Below are 21327 nucleotides of genomic sequence, written 5' to 3' on the forward strand. Positions count from 1 at the left end.
TTAAGATGGTACACCATAGTCTCAATCTCATTTACATTCCCACATATTTATCTTTTATGCCATTCACCTTTCCTGCAATTGCACCACATTTTAACCTTTTGATATCTTTACAAGATCTTCTGTTAAAAGTTAGGTTGCACTATTTTTCTAAGATTTTTAATAGTCTTTGTTATACAGGTTGAGTCAATGTATTCAATTTAGATAGTCTTAATGTTTTGTTTGCAAGTCTTTATACTAATTGAAATCAACAAATTTCACTTCAAAAATTGAATTCAACATTGAATCTACTATACAAAGTCTTGATCACATTCAAATTGCAACTTTAACTTATCTAATACCCTCAAGTTGAAAATATAATATTGATAGTTAGATCAAAAAGAACCCTCAACTAATTTTGATTCTATGTTTCAAAGATAAAAATATATTTGTTTAGGGAGATTCATCCATTTGAAAATCAACAATGCAAAATTTTTTGAAAGAAATTTACACCATCAACACAAACTCACTATTGGTTCTTTTTATAATGCATTAATGTTTAACTTTTGTTGAATGACATGTAGACAAGTAAAATCCTTAATTCATCAACTTAGTTAAGATTTACTGTACAAAGGAGTTATTAAGTTCAATTCGCTTATGATGTAATTGAATTTGATTAATATTTTAACTTTATGACTTTGAACAAGACTAAAAACTTGGGCACAATTTATTTGTTTTGAATTTATTCTTATATAAATCAAAATATTAACTTCGTTAATATTATAATTGTATCTTGCAATATTAAGAATGATAAATTTTGAAAAAATTTAAACTTTTAAATTTAAAATATAACTTGGAAAGAGGAAAGAGGAAAATCACAACGTCTGACATGATTGACAAATAATCGTATCCCTTAAATATGTGATCAAGGTTTAATACCTGGTCAATGTGTATAAAAAAATATTTGTTAAAGGAGATCAACTCCTTAAATGATAATTTGGGAGAAATTAATCAATCTTTAGCTACAAGATGCAAGATACATAATTAAAAGAAAAAAAAAGTAAATAAAATAATGTAAATAAAACATTTAAATTTCAAATATGTAGATGAATATTTAAGAAAATAAATGCATAAATATAAAGAATTAACCTAAATTGAAATGATTTTAAAGAAAAAAGACATAAATTGTAAAGGCATTAAAGCAATTCGAAATTAAAAGGCATTGTGAAATAAATAAAGTGAAAAATAAGATATGCTTGAAATGTAAAAGTGCAAGGAATTAAATTCAACAAGATGAAAGTTGTTGGAGAATCAAATGTATGAATCAACAAACTTGAATTTAAAGAAAGAAATAAGAGGAAGAAGATGCAATTGAAAAGTAAAGAAATTGAACTTATGTCAAAAAAATGCCAAAAATGTAAATTGAAAGCAAAAGTAAATATTAAAAACATAAATTGAAATTTGAAAGATGACAGGAAAAGAAAAATGCAGGGTAGAAGTGTGTGAAAAGTAATACTAGTAAAAGAGTACAGGAAGCTACAAAAGTATAAAAGATTTAGAATTAAAATTGATCCAAATATATATGCTAGACTTATTGAATTGGAGATATATTAACTGTTGTGTAGTGTTTGTATAATGTATTTTAACAAAAAAAAAAGAATGATTTATAAGGGTCTAATTTGTAGATTTCTTCTCTTGATGGTTAAGAATTTTGATACGAGCACGTATTAAATTGCCTAGAATAAGCTAATTAAATGTTGACATTTGTGTGTATCCGTGTGATTGTGATACTTGAAAATACACGATAATTGCCTTCTGACTCAACATAAAACCCTTATCTGTTATGAATAATAATTAGTGACTTAATTAGTAGATGCTAATATTCAATATCAATTATTACCATTTCTATTTTCGTTATGTATTATTCCTTTTATTGTGTAATTGTTCAGTTACCACATGTACTTATAAATATTTTACCCCTCTCTCAAAGATAATACACTAATCAGATTCTTTTCTCCATCTCTTATTATCTAGTTTCTTTTCTCTACTTTTTCTTTACGTTATCAGTACGATAGTCTTTTATCTATTGGTCTTGCAACTAGAAGAAAAAGCTTTGAAAAATTTTCTTGAAGAAGGTCATATTTTTTAAGACAAATATTTCAAGGTTATCTATTCATTTTCCATAATAAGATTTTATCAAAAATTTGTATTGTTTACATTGTTATGAATCAAATACTCTTGAAGACATTATAGTAGTCCTAAAGACACTATTAAATAAAGAAATTTTTCATACATTTTTTATATTTGTCTAGAAGACAATATCAAAGAAGAATGTTCAACCTCTTTTACTTTATTTTTTTTCTCACCAGAAGTGGGAAAATGGTGAAAAAAATGAAACCGAAAGAACAAATTTTGTTTTTGAAATTGAATGATTCTCTGTGAATGATATGTGTTGTAAAATTGTATAATTCTCCATGAATGTTATATATATACACATATAACGATTTTGCAATGATCCAGAAGACATTGTCAAATTAATAAATTTTAAGCATTTTTTTTCTCACCGAAAGTGAGATAATTGTACAAAAATAAAAAATAAAAGGATATTTTCTCACCGGAAGTGAGATAATTCTACGACAATGAAAATATAAGAATATTTTCTCACCGGAAGTGAGATAATTATGCAACAATGAAAATAAAAGGATATTTTCTCACTGTAAGTGAGATAATTGTACGACAATGAAAATAAAAGAATATTTATCCCACCGGAAGTGAGAAAATAATATGAAAAGTGAAAAATAAAATAAATTTCACCAGAAGTGAAAATTTTGATATAAATATATTATATTGTATTTGATCCTTTGATATAAATGAGGTCATCACCGGAAGTGAAATAATTTTTTTAAATATCATAATTATAATGTTGAATGATATTTGAGGCACTTATAAAAATTATGACTAGCAAAGCGTGTCCTTAAGCCTATTTAGGTTTTGTGTGATTTCTTAAAAATATTATGAGTTTTCTTACATCTGTAATTTGATATTCTTCATGATTAAATTTGATTGAAATAAGCAACTTGTCATGTAATTGAACTCATGTATTACGTTGTTGAATCTTAAAAGGTTTGGTTTCAAATCCTATTGATATAATTGATGTCTAAAGATACATAACAAGAATATCATTTTTATAATGATTTCTCGATTTGAAAAATATATTATATTTTTCATACATCTATTTTGCTCCAGAAGTAGCAATTCTTTTATATAAAAAAAATGATTAAGAAATATCCATAATGATTTCTCGATTTGAAAAATATATTATATCTTTTATGCAAGAGACCATTTTAATTAGCATTATTTCATTCCCTGAAGTGAATGCTCTAATGTATTAATTTTTATCTTCTCATATTCAATAATGCGAGAAATTAATGTTATATGATACTACAAATATAATTGAAGGCTCTAGAAGAGCTAATATATTATTACTGAAAGACACGAAGTTGCATATTAAAAATGCATTATATTTTTCTTACAAAAACTTATTGAGTTTCAAGGATATTCGTTTAAATGAGTTTCATATTGAAACAAACAATGAAAGAAATGTAGAATATCTTTATATCACGAAAATCCACTTGAATAAAAAGGAAGTATTGAAAAAAAATTACCTGCTTTCTCTTATGGACTGTATTACACGTATGTTAATACAGTTGAAACAAATATTATTGTAAACCAGAAGTTTACAAATCAAAATAAATTTGAGGTTTGGCATGATCAATTGGGTCATCCTGGGAGTATCATGATACGAAAAATAATTAAAAATTCATGCAGACATTTATTGAAGAACCGGGAGATTCTTCAATCAAATATTTTTTCATGTACCACTTGTTCCCAAGGAAAGTTAATAATTAGACCATCACCAGCAAAAATTGAGCATGAATCTATCTTATTTTTAGAACGAATACAAGGTGATATTTGTGGACCAATACACCCCCCATTTGGACCATTTAGATATTTTATGGTTTTAATTGATGCATCAACAAGATGGTTACATGTTTGTTTATTATCAACTCGCAACCAGGCGTTTGCGAGATTATTAGTTCAACTAATTAGATTAAGAGCTCATTTTCTTGATTATCCAATTAAGAAAATTTGTTTGGATAATGCTGGTGAATTCACATCTCATGCTTTTAATGAGTATTGTATATCCATTGGAATTGATATTGAACATCCGGTAGCACATGTTCATACACAAAATGGACTTGCAGAATCATTTATCAAACGTTTAAAACTAATTGCAAGACCATTACTCATGAGATCAAAACTTCCAATGTCAACTTGGGACATACAATCTTATATGCCGCAATATTAATTCGCATCAGACCAACAAGTTATCACAAATTCTCTCCTTTACAGTTTGTTTTTTGTGAGCAACCTAATATTTCTCATTTGAGAATCTTTGGGTGTGTTGTATATGTTCCAATTTCCCCTCCTCAAAGAACCAAATGGGTCCTCAAAGAAGGTTGGGAATATATGTTGGGTATGAATCCCCATCTATAATAAAATATCTTGAACCATTAACAGGCAATTTATTTACGGCTAGGTTTGCCGATTGCCATTTTAATGAGTTGATTTTCCCAACATTAGGGGGAGAACAAAAATAGTTGGAAAAAGATATTAGTTGGAATGAATTATCACTATCTCATCTTGATCCTCGTACAAAACAATGTGAACTAGAAGTTCAAAAGATAATTCATTTACAAAATATAGCCAACCAATTACCAAATGTATTCACAGATCCAAAAAGGGTGACTAGGTCATATGTACCAGCAGCTAATGCTTCAATAAGAGTCGAAGTCCCTGTTGGACAATTTAATACTACAAACGAGTCACAGATACACCTAAAGCGTGGTAGACCAATTGGTTCCAAGGATAAGAATCCTCGAATAAAAAAGGGAGCTAAAGAGCAAAATGACCAAATTGAAGATGTAAAAACTCAAAAAGATTCCTCTGACATAACTCATATTCCAGTTCCAGAAGAAACTCAGGTACCTGAAATTATTGAAAAAGAAGAGATCTTAATAAATTATGATGGAATCGAAACAATGTCAATATTGATGATGTATTTGCATATAATATAGCGCTAAACGAAATAAATGATATTGAGGATCAAGAACCAAAGTCCATCAACGATTGTTGACAAAGAAATGATTGACCAAAATGAAAAGATGTAATTGAGGCAGAATTAGAGTCACATGCTAAACGAAAAGTTTTTGGACCGGTACTACGTACACCACAAGGTGTAAAACCAATTGGATACAAATGAGTTTTTGTGCGAAAACGAAATGAAAATGGTGAAATTGAGAGATACAAAGTAAGACTAGTTGCTCAAGGTTTTTCACAAAGACCCGGTATTGATTTTGAATAGACATATTCACATGTAGTGGATGCAAACACTTTTCGATAATTTGGTTGTACATGAAAAACTTAATTTACATCTAATGGATGTAGCTAGTTACAACATATTTATATGGCTCTCTTGATGCTGACATTTATATGAAACTCCCACAAGGATTTAATTTGCCTAAAGATGCAATTTCTAGATTATTCGATCAAATTGAATAAGTCCCTATATGGGCTAAAGCAATTAGATCGTATGTGGTATAATTGACTAAGTGAATACTTGTTACAAGAAGGACATAAAAATGATCCAATTTGTCCGTGTATATTTATTGTCATAATTTTAGTTTATGTAGATGACATAAACATTATTGGAACTCTTGAAGAGCTTTCAAAAGCAATAGATTGCTTAAAGAAAGAATTCGAAATGAAGAATCTAGGAAGGATAAAGTTTTGTCTAGGACTACAAGTTGAATACTTAGAAAATGGAATTCTTCTGCATCAAGAAGCTTATATAACAAGGGTGCTTAAAAGGTTTTATATGGACAAATCATATTTATTGTGCACTCCCATGGTTGTAAGATCTTTAGATGTTAACAAAGATCCATTCAGACCCCAAGAAAAGGGTGAAGAAATAACTGGTCCTGAAGTACCATATCTTAGTGCTATAGGAGCACTAATGTACCTTATTATACACAACCTGATATAGCATTTACTGTTATTTTTTTAGCAAAATATAGTTCTTCACCTACACGAAGACATTGGAATGGAGTTAAAAAAATCTTTCGTTATCTTAGAGGTACAATGGATATGGGGTTATTATATTAAAATGTTCCCAAACCAGAACTAAATGGTTATGTAGATGCAGATTATTTATTAGATCCTCATAATGGTAAATCACAAACAGGATATTTGTTCACAAGTGGTGGTACAACCATTTCATGGCGATCTGTAAAACAAACCATACCAGCCACTTCATCTAATCATGTTGAAATTTCAACATTACATGAGGCAAGTGAATATGTTTGGTTAAGATCTGTGATTCAACACATATGGGAAACTTGTGGTTTATCTTCTGAAGAAAATGACATCGACAATTATATATGAAAATAATGTTACATGTATTGCAAAATTGAAAGATGGATACATAAAGAGAGATAGAACAAAGCATATTCTACCTAAATTCTTTTTTACTCATGATCTTCAAAGGAATGGTGATATAAATGTTCAACAAGTCCGCTCAAGTGACAACCTAGCAGATCTCTTTACATTCAAGAAAAGTTTTTTAACAGTTGATACACAAGATTGGACTCTGTCGTCTTAAAGATTGTATGCATGAGGGGGAGAAATAAATATTTATGAATAATATACTCTTTTTCCTTCACTAGGTTTTTATCCCATAAGGTTTTTCTTAGTAAGGTTTTAACGAGACACATTCTAAATATTGGACATCCAAGAGGGAGTGTTATGAATAATAATTAGTGGCTTAATTAGTGGATGTCAATATTCATTATCAATTATTACCATTTATATTTCCGTTATGTATTATTCCCTTTATTGTGTAATTGTTCAGTTACCACATGTACTTATAAATAAGTTACTCATCTCCCAAAGATAATACATTAATCAGATTCTTTTCTCCATCTCCTATTATTTTGTTTCTTCTCTCTACTTTTTCTTTCTTTTATAACATTCTCTTAAATTTTTTTTTTATCTCTATGCCTTAATTTTTTTTTCTTTGTACTTTTCCTTTTGGTTTCGATCACAATCTAAAATCAGAGTCTTTCAGAAAGTCTTTTCAATACAATTCAAATCAACTTCTAACTTGAAATGATGTTTTCTAAATTTCTTTTTATAACAATAACAATGTAAAAATCATGTACTTGCGCACCTCTTTTTATTTTATTTTATTTTTTTAATTCGTACTTGCACACCTTTAGTGCATACAATATGATAACAATTGTTTTAAGATATTATCTTATATTTTTCCTAAGAATGAGATTTTCAGGAATATTATAAGTAGGAAAGTAATTCTTGAGAATATTTAAAAAAAAGGTTTTGTTTCATTTTAAGATTGTTTTTTAAAATTTAAAATAATTTAAATAATAAATAAATAAAATTAGAATAAAAACTTATTAATAAAAATTTTATTCTCATGAAAATATAAAAAGTTCCAATTTTATTTACATAATTAAGAGAGTTTTTATATAAATATAAACGTGTATTTGTATATGTATATAATTTTTTTTTGATAGGGATTGATTAGATATTTTATTTATTTATTTTAATTGGTTTTTTTTTATTTGGACCTATTAAATTTAGATTTATAATATAGAGTAGAAAAAAAAAAGAATGTTTACTTCTATGTTTCGATTTTTTCACGGACTTTGCAATGTTGTTCGATTAACATTTTTTAGTTATTTATTGTTATTTTATAGAAAAAAGAGTATAATTTGGTAATTATTATTATTACATTATGTATAAAGTAAAATATATTTTTTTTTGGTAAATATAGGAAAAATTACAAAGATGTTCGCAATGAAAATTGAACCTAGGTCCTCATGCTTCTATCTACTCCAATTCATCCACACCCAATCACTAAACTAATCCTAATGGTCTATAAAGTAAAATATATATATATTAATATAAAATTACTTCAATTATATTATATTTATACAACATGGACAAATATAATTACTTCTTAAGTACTCTTATTGGAGTACTAACGTAAAATATATCACATGATTTTCAAAAATTAATTATCTCCTCGACTAAATTTATAATAATATTATTTCATTTAGATTTTTTACCTTTATAAATATTTGACTCATAATTAATAATTATTTTAATTAATAAATATATTTCTATATATACTTTATTAAATCACATTTATTTTATTTTAAAGGAATAAAGATATTTTATATTCTATTTCAAACTTAAAATTTAGAGTTAATTTAATTTATTCAAATGAAATCATATATATATATATATATATATATATATATAATCTTTTATTTGAAAATATATGTTTATATGCATATTAAAATCCATTTAAATCAATAATATTTTTGTGTTATTTTGATTTATTTTTTGTATTAATTTTATAGTATTTGAGTTGACATATAATGAGACTATTTTTTTTATATAAATTAATTATGACACCCTCTACCTGACACATAATTATACAATGAATATAATTATATCCAAAATTAGAAATTAATATCATAAGAGATCCAAATCACCAAATAAAATATCATAATCTATCACACGGTGTCACATATCTTAATCAGAGTTTCCCACCTAACCGTCATCATTTGGAATTCATCAGCGTCAGACTGAAAGTTACCTGTAAGCATAAAGGGAAACACACAAGAACAAACAAGGGAGTGAGAAACATCTCACTCAAGTTCAGGTGCAAAAACAATTGTCAAATAACATACACACAAAGCAATCACAAACAAGACACACATACAAGCCATACATAAACCAGTAACACATGCACAATCACTTATTATACAATGATATCATGGACTCGACTTATAAATGCATACATGTATCGCTAGTCACGTATCTCATAATCACATATCACGTGGTATGCTGCTAAAGCAACACACCTGGAGTAGTCTAAAAGTATATGTAAGCTCTACTGTGCATTCTCAACTACAAGGATGTACTGCTAGGTTCTTGTCGGGATAACGAAGTCGTGCAAGATACATCCCATGCACACAAATAGATAGAATTGGACCTTCCAAACCACACTACCCCCTAGGACTCCTCTGAGATGTTTCACCCAAAGGGCCTTCTCTAACGATGTACTTCATATCGTACCCTGTCACATAGATGCATATGATGCATGTCACACATTCACATGTTCATGGACTCAACATTTCACTTGTCATATCTTATCATGTCACTTATTCTCATATCACATTATCATACTCATAGTCACAAGGTCACATATAAGAGATTCTCATGCTCATCATGCTCATAGAAACACATCACTTGCATTAACACAATAATTAGACAAATCTCACACCATTAGCACTTTCAAACATAGCTTAAAACTTATCTATTTTTGAAATTATCTGTTTCTCATAGGGTTTCCCACAAGAACCCACAGAGTGCCCTAATTCATACTAAAACGTGTCTATTTTTGAAATTAAACACATATTCACACTCAACAAGCAACAAGGAACAAAACAGAAAACTCAAACATCAAAACAGAAAACATTCATATTTTGTTTGTTTCTCTCAGGGTTTACTTAAAATTTAACATACATTCATGTTCAGTAATCATCAGGGAACATAACATAAATCTCAGAAGCCAAAATAAAAATCATTCAACATTTGTCTGTTTCTCATAGGGTTTCCCGTAGGAACTCATAGAGCACTCTAATAACCGATCTTAAAAGTGACGCGGTGGCAATTTTGTAAATAATATGAACACTTTTAAGATCGGTTCAAATTTAACCGATCTTAAAAGTACTTTTAAGATCGGTTATTTTATAAAAGATATACATTTAAAATCGGTTCAAATATAACCGATTTTAAAAAATATTTTTAAAATCAGTTACATTTTAACTGATTTTAAATCATGTCTTTTTTACTACTTTTAAGATCGGTTATAAAGGAACTAATTTTGTATCCAACATACAAAATCGGTTCCAGGATAACCGATCTTAAATATCCTATGTTCCCTTTCCTTCGTTCGTGCTCAGGGTTTCTACCCATTCACGATGGCTTTCACTAAAACCTTGCAAATTGTGAAACCCTAAAGCAATCAATCTCAACAATGGTAGTCTCTCCAATGGCGCAAGATCTCCTCAACTCCTTCTCCCTCCCCAAAACCCTGAAGCTCAAAACCAAGCAGCAAGAGCTCCTAATCCGCGTCGCCACGCTCTCCCTCATCTACCTCCTTGCCTTCGTCACGCGCCTCTTCAGCGTCCTCCGCTACGAGTCCATGATCCACGAGTTCGACCCCTACTTCAACTACTGCACCACGCTTCTTTTTTCACGCGCCATGGCTTCTCCGAGTTCTGGAACTGGTTCGACTCCGAGTCCTGGAACCCCTCGGCCGCATCGTCGGCGGCACCCTCTACCCCGGCCTCATGCTCACTGCCGTCGCCATTCACTCCCTCCTCCGCCTCCTCCGTCTCGCTTTCCACATCCGCAAGGTCTGCGTCCTCACCGCCCCCTTCTTCGCCTCCAACACCACCCTCGTCGCTTACTTCTTCGCCAAGGAGGTTTGGGACTCCTGCGCCAGCCTCGTCGCCGCCGCGCTCATCGCTTATTTCTACATGGTGCCGCTTTATGTGTTGGAGCTGCTGGTCACGGGGAGGTACTCGTTGAGGCTCTATGTGGCGTATAACTGCATGTATGTGTTGGGGATGTTGTTGGCTATGCAGATTAGGTTTGTGGGGTTCCAGCATGTGTAGTCCGGGGAGCACATGGCGGCAATGGGCGTCTTTTTCTTGCTGCAGGTTCGATTCTGGTTTTAAATCTGTGGGAATTTAATTAGGATGGAATTTAGATGCAGTTCTTTAGGTGGCTTTCATGAGGTTTTAGAAAGGATAAAACTTGCATGAAGTATCAAAGATGTTGTTGGTGTTGTTCTCCCATCTGAATTGGAGTTTAACCTAAGTAATACGTATATTAAATATGCATTTCTTCAGTCGTTTTCTGTTTATTTTGCTAACTGCCCACGAGATACTGGTGTTTATCATGACATTTTATTTTTTCAGTATGATTGGTTTTGCCCACTAACTGTTTGATGCAGGTTCTAAACAAGGAGGGCGACAAATTGTGATTCATGGGGCCCATTCATTTTTATTATTGAAATGTTCACAACAAATTCTTTTGACATACCCACTTGCGTTCGTTCTCAGTAGTTTGTTAGACCACATACATGACACAAATTGATAGGTAAGCTCTTGGTTAGAATTGTTAGTGTTTTACTGTTTGGTTCTTGTGTGGTTTTAGGAAGCTGGATGCCTTTGATTTTCTGGCTGAATTCGGGGGTTAAGAGTGTTTTACTGTTTTCTCTTTAAAAATATATGTAGTGGACAATGACAATTCTTTGTCCTATTCGTTGGCTTCTGACTTGCAACAATTGAAAACATGCATCTATGATGTATCTTCATTAGTAAGGATTAAGGTAATAATTAATAAGGGTTAACTTTGTTAGGATTGCGCATGACTTCATTGCAGGATAAGATATAAAAAAATATGTGAGTTTCTATCCAAAATGAGTTGTACTGTTTTAGGGTGTATTATTAAGATTTTAAAAGATAACTATATTCATAATAAAGTCAAGTAGTATTTAAGAAAAACCTTTAAATAATATAAATAAGTTTTATTTTGTGGTATTTCATCAGCACGGTCAAGGTTTTTTTTATAAAGGATGTTAAAATTTGATAGGATTCAATTGTGATTTAATACTACTTATATTATAAAATTATATTAAATTATGCTTTAGTTTCGCATGATATTCAATTTGCAATTTTGGTTTGCCAAATTTTAATTCTGCAATTTTAATTTCTTAATTTTATAAGATTCATAATTTTGATCTTTTTGTTAAATATTCATTCATTAATTGTTAAAATTTTTAAGTTGATCATGCATCGTTAAATTTCTGGTTTTCATTTTTGTTTCATTTTACTACTACTGGGCTAAATATTCATTCACAGGTAATTTTATTATTTTTAAGTTAAATATTAAAATATTATTTATAATGTACTCTAGTCCAGACATTTATGCTTTCTCATTTCTAAAATACTATTTGCAGGCAGATTCAGGGACATGTTCAACAAATGGATCTGAATCTTTCATCTTGTGGAGATGATATGTGTAACATCCCAAATTTTAGTCAATGAAAAGAAATATTTTTTTTATGTATTTATTTTATTTATGTATTTTACTATTCACATATACATATTTTACTATTCATGTATACGTATTTATGAATACTGTAACATTCCAAAATTTTATGAAAACGGTTATTTTATGTATTGAGATTATTAGAAAGTTTATCATATTTTTATACGTATTTTTACTATTCATGTATACGTATTTTTACTATTCACATATACGTATTTTTACTATTCACATATACGTATTTTACTATTCACGTATACGTATACGTGAATAGTAAATGGCTGCTAAGGGTGGCACGAGGGAAGCAAGGTTCAATTTTATAATTAATTTGAATATTTTAATGAATAGTGCATAGTAACTTATAATATTATTTTAATGAATAGTGCATAGTGCATAGTAACTTCAAAATTTCTATAAATAGGGGCCTAAGGTTTTGAAAATTCAGAATTCTAGAGAGAAGGAAATTCTGGAGAAATAGAGAGAGAAAGTAAGAGAGAGAGAAGGAGAAAGAAAAGGAGGTTCTGCTCTAGTGCCTTGTTTAAGGAGAAAGAGGAAGAGATTCTGCCCAAGTTTTTAGAGAGATATTGCACTAGTTTCAACTCCTACTTATCTAGGTAAGGGGGAGGAGAACCTTATCTTTTTAAAATTTTATATACTATTATGTATATTTATTTATGTCATTTACTTGATTATATTTATTTAGTGGGGTGCCCCTAACCTCATTATTGTTATATTTATTCAGTGAGGTGTTCCTAACCTCATCTAACTACTTAACTTTTAATTACTATGTTATTGTTATATTTATTCAGTGAGGTGTTCCTAACCTCATCTAACTACTTAACTTTTAATTACTATGTTATTGTTATATTTATTCAGTGAGGTGTTCCTAACCTCATCTAACTACTTAACTTTTAATTACTATGTTATTGTTATATTTATTCAGTGAGGTGTTCCTAACCTCATCTAACTACTTAACTTTTAATTACTATGTTATTGTTATATTTATTCAGTGAGGTGTTCCTAACCTCATCTAACTATTTAACTTTTAATTATTATGTTTATTTATTTACGTTATTATTTAGTGGGGTGTTTCTAACCTCATATATTTGTTTAACCTTTAATTACTATTACTTATTCTATGATTATTCTTAAATCTATTTTGAGTAATTTTTTTTATGATTAATATAATGTGTTAAAATGTCTTTTACTCATTTTAAAGATAATTAATACTCTATGGCCATAGACGATAAAGTTTGAATTATTTGTAGCTGGAGGTTTAACCTTGGGGATTTAAATGAGTAAGAAATGGAGGTGGAATAATTTTTGGTTGGTGTTATAATGATGCTCATTTATCCTGACTAGTCACTACAAGTATAATTCAAATTTTATTGTATCAAGAAAATCTAATATTTAATCTGTATAAATATATATTTATATATATATATATGTTAAAATTTTATACATAAATAATTATGTTTATTCGTTCGAATTATTGTATTTATTTGATATTGTTCTTACTCCTTTCTTTTCTTTGTTTTTTTTTATTTATTAAATATATTATAAATAGATGGATCAACTTGAGATTCCAGATCATTTTGCTGTTATTGTTACTGCTGTCCTACATGGAAGGAAATTGGAATACGGAGGCTATTTGATGGATCTGTTATAACTTTACTTGTCAATCATATTATTTTAATTGTAATTTTCTTTCCGTTATGAATATATATATTGTATTAATAGAGTAAATAGAAAGGAATAATGTGTAAAATAATACGTTATTCTAAATATTTTAGAACGATATGTTATGTATTAAATTCACAAGATATTCTTTTCTTTACTTTTATTTTTATTAAATAAATATATAGATATTGTTAATGATATAATTATAAAATATTATAAAATTTTATAATTTTATATTGTATAATTTGGGTATTAGAATTAGGCGTTACATTTAATGGTATCAGAGCGGTCGATCCAATCGGCCGTGAGTTATGAGTTTACTATGCTTGTTTGGTAGATGAAGTCTATAGTTACAGTAATTAAATCCAAAGAGGATGTATGTTGCGAATTGGAGTTTTAAATATTTTTGATAAAAATCAAAGTGTGAATCTTTGTTATTTTTATTATATGATTTAGAATTTATAAATTATTCCTAACTAGGAGGCACTGCCACCTTTACTGGAATTAATTTATATTTCTTTTATTATTTTTAAACCTTATTAAATGATTTATTAAATTTGATATTTACATATTGATTTTTTTTTATGGGTTAGATTGTAAGAGGATTTTATTTTAGTTTCTAAGTTCTTTGTGCTAAATATGAAAGTTATTTTGGTTCAAGATTGTAGGAAGAAATTTAAATAATGATTTAGAAGTATCTTAAGGTATTTTTGGGGCTTTAGACTTTGGTGCACTCTTTTGCTGATCAATGCAGGGAATGTTTTAGCTGCAGTTTTGTGATGCCAGTACAAGTATTATATTGACAGAGTTGGATTTTATGAATTTCATAAAAGTTGTAAGTTGGATGTTTACTTGTCAAGGGCACCAAAATCAGGTACAATGGAGATCTAGAACTTTCGTTATGAATATTTTAGTGATCAAAAGTCTAGCTGTTAAGTGCTGATTTAATCTACTACAATTTTTGAAATTTTTAGTTAAGTATATGATCATTTTAGAATTTCAAGTCTTTATAAGAATGATAACTTATCCTGTTAGCTTTCTTTTGGTGATAGGTTTGGGATTATTTGGTGATTGGTTTGAGATCATTTGGTGATAGCCTATATAATTTTCTATGTATCATTTTCTTTGATAGTTGTTAAAGAGATATATATGTTGTCATGATATTTGTGAGTTATTAGGAAATCGATTTTATTCTAATATATATTGAGGTGTTATCTTGTGGATCAAAAGTTTCTTTAAGGTTGTATGATGTTATGTGGTAAAGGTTGTTCATGTACAGGCTATACGGAGTAAACAGTAATTGATTCATACATGCTTAAGAATGGTATATATGAAGATTTATAGTAGGTATTCTAATATGATTTGATATGCATGTATGCTGATATGAGGATGGACGACCTTAGGAGTGAATTAATGAAGGTTGTGAGATTGACTTTAGGATGTGATATCATCGTATTATAATTGAGGATGAAAATATATTCAAGACAGCTTATGCCAAGTTATCTAAGTATGAATTTTTATGAGGTGAATTTTCTAGGTTGTGTAATTTCTAGTGGAGATATAACGTAGATCTATTTATGATAGAAGTTGTGGGAGATACCTAGGTCAATTAGTTAGGTTAGGAGTTTTGTTGCATTAATTAATATAGGAGATTTATTGAGATAATTTCTAAGATAGTATTACCTGTGTCTGGATTAACCAAGGAGAGAGAATTGCCTTTATGAAATAGTAAGTGTTATGTGGTAATATAGTAATGCTTTGAAGACAGGTTTGGGTGAATTATTTTCATAACCTTGAATTAGAAATTGTAATAGTTACGCTTGAAATTTTGGAAACATTACTGGTATGATTCTAAGTTTGAGATATTTAGTGATCATAAGAATTTCTCATATTTGTTTGATTTAAAGGGATTAAATATGAGACAGAAGAGATAGTTAGAAACTGTTAAGGATTAAGATTTTAATCTCAGTTGTTATTCAGAAAGAGTCAATGTGATGGTCGATACTTTGAGTAGAAAAACTCTATATATCTCTTCTTATGGTTAAGGGATATCTTTTAGCTCATATTAAGATTGTAAGTTTGATTTGTGAGATTACTTCTAGTAGAGTGAAACTAGGTATGACTTGAGTAGAGAATGGACTATTGAAGGAAATTAGAGAAACATAATTAGTTGATTCATTTTGATGGCAAGACATGAAATTATAAGACAAGATAGTAGATATGAGGTTGCCTTGGATATAGATATGGTGGTAAGACTTAGAGATTGATCATACGTATCTAGTAAACTTACGTTTAAGTACTTTATCCTTGGAGAGGGTCTTAAAAAAATTTAAGTAATATGGTGACAAATGCCTTAAATAGGATGATCATTCATTTTTCATTTTTGAAAATGTAAAGGTTGAATTTGATTGAGGAGATTAGAAGCTTAAGCATGATGTGTAAGTTCACCCCTAGGAGCATTAAATTGAGTATGTTGAGAGGACTAATAGATTAATGGGTGTGATTAGAGGACTTAAGGGTTAAATCTTTTCTTAATAAGCCAAGTGGAAAAGATTGGTAGAGGTATAGATAACCCTTTACGCTTGGAAGTTGATGGTGTTTTGAGGTTTGAAGATGGAATCTATGTGCCTAGTAATTTCGAATTAAGGAAGATGATCTTAGATAAATAACATAAGAGTACTCTTAACATTCAGTTAGAAATACTAAAATATATCAGAGTAGCGCAGGGGAAGCATGATCTAAGGAGAAAAAAAAAATTGTATATTAGTATATAGTATGTCAAAAGTTTAAGGTGGAACATTAGAATCTTTTGATATTTTTACAGTCTTTAGATGTCATAATTTGAAAATAAGATTTTATGAACTTAGTTGTAGTTATATCTGATATGCTTAAGAAATTTGATCTTATTTGGATTATAATGGATAGGTTCGCTCACCTTGTATTTGTTAATATTAGATATTTCTTGGTAAGATTGATAGAATTGTACATCAATAAAGTTATATGAGAATTAGGAAGCAAAATGCGAAGAGCATACCTATTTTTATTTTCAAGAAAATTTCGGGGACGAAATTTCTAAAAGGAGGGGAGAATTGTAACATCCCAAATTTTAGTCAATGAAAAGAAATATTTTTTTTATGTATTTATTTTATTTATGTATTTTACTATTCACATATACATATTTTACTATTCATGTATACGTATTTATGAATACTGTAACATTCCAAAATTTTATGAAAACGGTTATTTTATGTATTGAGATTATTAGAAAGTTTATCATATTTTTATACGTATTTTTACTATTCATGTATACGTATTTTTACTATTCACATATACGTATTTTTACTATTCACATATACGTATTTTACTATTCACGTATACGTATACGTGAATAGTAAATGGCTGCTAAGGGTGGCACGAGGGAAGCAAGGTTCAATTTTATAATTAATTTGAATATTTTAATGAATAGTGCATAGTAACTTATAATATTATTTTAATGAATAGTGCATAGTGCATAGTAACTTCAAAATTTCTATAAATAGGGGCCTAAGGTTTTGAAAATTCAGAATTCTAGAGAGAAGGAAATTCTGGAGAAATAGAGAGAGAAAGTAAGAGAGAGAGAAGGAGAAAGAAAAGGAGGTTCTGCTCTAGTGCCTTGTTTAAGGAGAAAGAGGAAGAGATTCTGCCCAAGTTTTTAGAGAGATATTGCACTAGTTTCAACTCCTACTTATCTAGGTAAGGGGGAGGAGAACCTTATCTTTTTAAAATTTTATATACTATTATGTATATTTATTTATGTCATTTACTTGATTATATTTATTTAGTGGGGTGCCCCTAACCTCATTATTGTTATATTTATTCAGTGAGGTGTTCCTAACCTCATCTAACTACTTAACTTTTAATTACTATGTTATTGTTATATTTATTCAGTGAGGTGTTCCTAACCTCATCTAACTACTTAACTTTTAATTACTATGTTATTGTTATATTTATTCAGTGAGGTGTTCCTAACCTCATCTAACTACTTAACTTTTAATTACTATGTTATTGTTATATTTATTCAGTGAGGTGTTCCTAACCTCATCTAACTACTTAACTTTTAATTACTATGTTATTGTTATATTTATTCAGTGAGGTGTTCCTAACCTCATCTAACTATTTAACTTTTAATTATTATGTTTATTTATTTACGTTATTATTTAGTGGGGTGTTTCTAACCTCATATATTTGTTTAACCTTTAATTACTATTACTTATTCTATGATTATTCTTAAATCTATTTTGAGTAATTTTTTTTATGATTAATATAATGTGTTAAAATGTCTTTTACTCATTTTAAAGATAATTAATACTCTATGGCCATAGACGATAAAGTTTGAATTATTTGTAGCTGGAGGTTTAACCTTGGGGATTTAAATGAGTAAGAAATGGAGGTGGAATAATTTTTGGTTGGTGTTATAATGATGCTCATTTATCCTGACTAGTCACTACAAGTATAATTCAAATTTTATTGTATCAAGAAAATCTAATATTTAATCTGTATAAATATATATTTATATATATATATGTTAAAATTTTATACATAAATAATTATGTTTATTCGTTCGAATTATTGTATTTATTTGATATTGTTCTTACTCCTTTCTTTTCTTTGTTTTTTTTTTTTATTAAATATATTATAAATAGATGGATCAACTTGAGATTCCAGATCATTTTGCTGTTATTGTTACTGCTGTCCTACATGGAAGGAAATTGGAATACGGAGGCTATTTGATGGATCTGTTATAACTTTACTTGTCAATCATATTATTTTAATTGTAATTTTCTTTCCGTTATGAATATATATATTGTATTAATAGAGTAAATAGAAAGGAATAATGTGTAAAATAATACGTTATTCTAAATATTTTAGAACGATATGTTATGTATTAAATTCACAAGATATTCTTTTCTTTACTTTTATTTTTATTAAATAAATATATAGATATTGTTAATGATATAATTATAAAATATTATAAAATTTTATAATTTTATATTGTATAATTTGGGTATTAGAATTAGGCGTTACAATATGCTTCAATTTCGCAGATGCCTTGTTGCTTCCTTTTTCCTTAATGCAGTTGTAAAGCAACCAGAAGGGACATACAAGTATCTAATTCAACCTAGAAATTCTTGTGTTGATCCGTCTCTATAGCTTGCTTTCTTTTCCCTCTGTTATAAGCTCAAATTCCACTATTAGTTTTGAATTTCTTTATTGGTATTTTGACTCACTAAGTGGAATCCTTACCTGCATATATAATTTTATCATATAATGCTTTGCTATAAAAAGAGACTCTTATTTCTTAGTTACATGACAGGGCTTTGGCAAGTGGTCAGGTGGTGCAGATCCACCCTTCTTCTGTATTATTCCGGCAAAAACCAGAGTGCGTGATATATAATGAATTGGTCCAAACTAATAACAAGTATGTCCGAAATTTAACCAGAGTTGATTGCCTATGGTTAACCGAGCTGGCTCCTCAATATTATGCCATGCAGAATTAAATTCGTGACGGTGCCACTAAACAGGTGATTAACATTACCATTATTTTAATATCTTATTTTGTTTATACATGATCTTGTTCGGCTGGTTTAAATACTTCTATTATGTGCAAAATTGATGGTTTACATCCCCCATTCACGTAATCCCCTATTACTGACTTCATAATTGTTCTTAATGCAAATGAAAATTGTATCTTACCTATTTGTGGGTAAGGGTCTAAGGGATGGGAAAAATTGTGTTTTTCTTTTATTAATTGAAAGATAGTGTATATGTTGGGATCAAGAAATAAACACCAAATTTTGAATAAAAGTATTGAGCTGTATCTGGTGAAACTTCCCTTTTCTATATAAAAAATTTCCAATTAGTGTTATTTTAATTTTAATTTTTATTTTTTGAAGGGAGTAAGAGGTATAATAAGGTACTTGGGTAGGTTGTGTTATTATTTTTGTTGAATAGAAAACTGGTAAGGTTTTGTTCTATGGCTAAATACATTCTGAAGAATTTTAATATATTCAGTTATTCTCTTTCATCTTATAACATACTTCTAATTGGGTTTTCTCTCGCAATCTGCAGGACATTCAAGAGACTCACACAGGGAAAATAGTTGTTGTATTTGGCGTTGATTGTGCATCAGGTTATACTTGTGTTTGCTTGAACCTATGCATTTCTTGAATTTTATATTGTGCAAAAGGGTCCTGGATTGGCAGAAAAGGCTTACACAAGTTTAGGCTGGGAGTTGCGTTGATTGATGTAATCTTGGTTTTTTTTATTATGATTGTTATATATTACATATCCTGTATTTTGCCAACACTTATAATTCTATTGCAAGTGATTAATGCAAGATGAATTTCATTTTACCTAACTGTCAGCTCTGATTATGTATTTTAGAATTCTAATTTATGCCATTGAATTTCCGATAGTATTGCTGTCACATTGATTGTTTCTTCTATGATTTGTGAAACTTTTGGTTTTTATTGTGCTTGCTTTGAGTATTTTGAGATTTGACTTAAGGTTTCTTAATTTCACTCTTTTTTGGGTTTAAAATCTAGAAGGATTTCAGATAAGATATTCATGTTAATGATGAACTATTGATTTAGAGTGTATATGATAATAATATATCAGTGTTTAAACTCAGTTGCTTGCATACAAATTTAATTTGTAATAGATTTATGAACTCAGTTGCTTGCATACAAATTTAATTTGTGATAGATAATATTAATTTTTTTTATATTTCAATTGACTTTTAAGATCGGTTAAAATCATAACCGATCTTAAAAGTCAAGACTTTTAAAATCGGTTATATAACAACCGATTTTAAAAGTCAAGACTTTTAAGATCGGTTATAAATCAACCGATCTTAAAAGTCTACTTTTAAAATCGGTTGATAACCGATCTTAAAAGTCTACCTTTTCAAAATCGGCTCTTTTAAGATCGGTTCCATAACCGATTTTAAAAGTCCAAAATAACCGATTTTAAAAGCCTTTTTTCCACTAGTGAATGGAAAACTCAAAAGCTAAAACAGAAAACATTCAAAAATTGCTTATTTATCGTCGGGTTTCCTACAGGAACCTATAGAGTACTTTAATTCATATTAAAACTTATCTATTCTCGAAATTGAATGTATGTTCACACTTAGAATCACACAAGGAATGCAACCGAACAATCAGAAAGCAAAACAAAAAACTTTTATAAAGTGTCTCACTACAAAAAAAACAAGTTTTAGCGACCACCAACATCCGTCGCTGTTTAGGTTATTTCAGTCGCTATTACATTCAACGACCGAATTAGAGACTAAAAAATTTCGTCGCTAAAATCCTGGTCGCTATTGACAATAGTGACCGATCAAAATTATTTTGTCACAAGTTA

General features: G+C 29.0%; 1 protein-coding gene across 2 annotated transcripts; it reads left to right on the forward strand.

The window, feature by feature from the left end:
• Window positions 1-10027: 10027 nt before the first annotated feature.
• On the forward strand, window positions 10028-20380 carry LOC145952728 (uncharacterized). 2 transcript variants are annotated; one of them, XM_083065673.1, is made up of 4 exons: window positions 10028-12860; window positions 13814-17658; window positions 19280-19487; window positions 20035-20380. In XM_083065673.1, exon 1 carries the CDS (start codon window positions 10166-10168, stop codon window positions 10739-10741), a length of 576 nt encoding a protein of 191 aa, XP_082921799.1. In that variant the 5' UTR covers window positions 10028-10165; the 3' UTR covers window positions 10742-12860; window positions 13814-17658; window positions 19280-19487; window positions 20035-20380. The 2 variants fall into 2 exon arrangements, with proteins under 2 accessions (XP_082921799.1, XP_082921800.1); XM_083065674.1 differs by lacking the exons at window positions 19280-19487; window positions 20035-20380 and adding an exon at window positions 18609-19273.
• The last annotated feature ends 947 nt before the right edge of the window (window positions 20381-21327 follow it).

Source organism: Cajanus cajan, chromosome 10 (genome assembly GCF_000230855.2).
Source record: "Cajanus cajan strain Asha chromosome 10, NIPB_CcT2T_4, whole genome shotgun sequence".
Classification (NCBI taxonomy): Eukaryota; Viridiplantae; Streptophyta; class Magnoliopsida; order Fabales; family Fabaceae; genus Cajanus; species Cajanus cajan.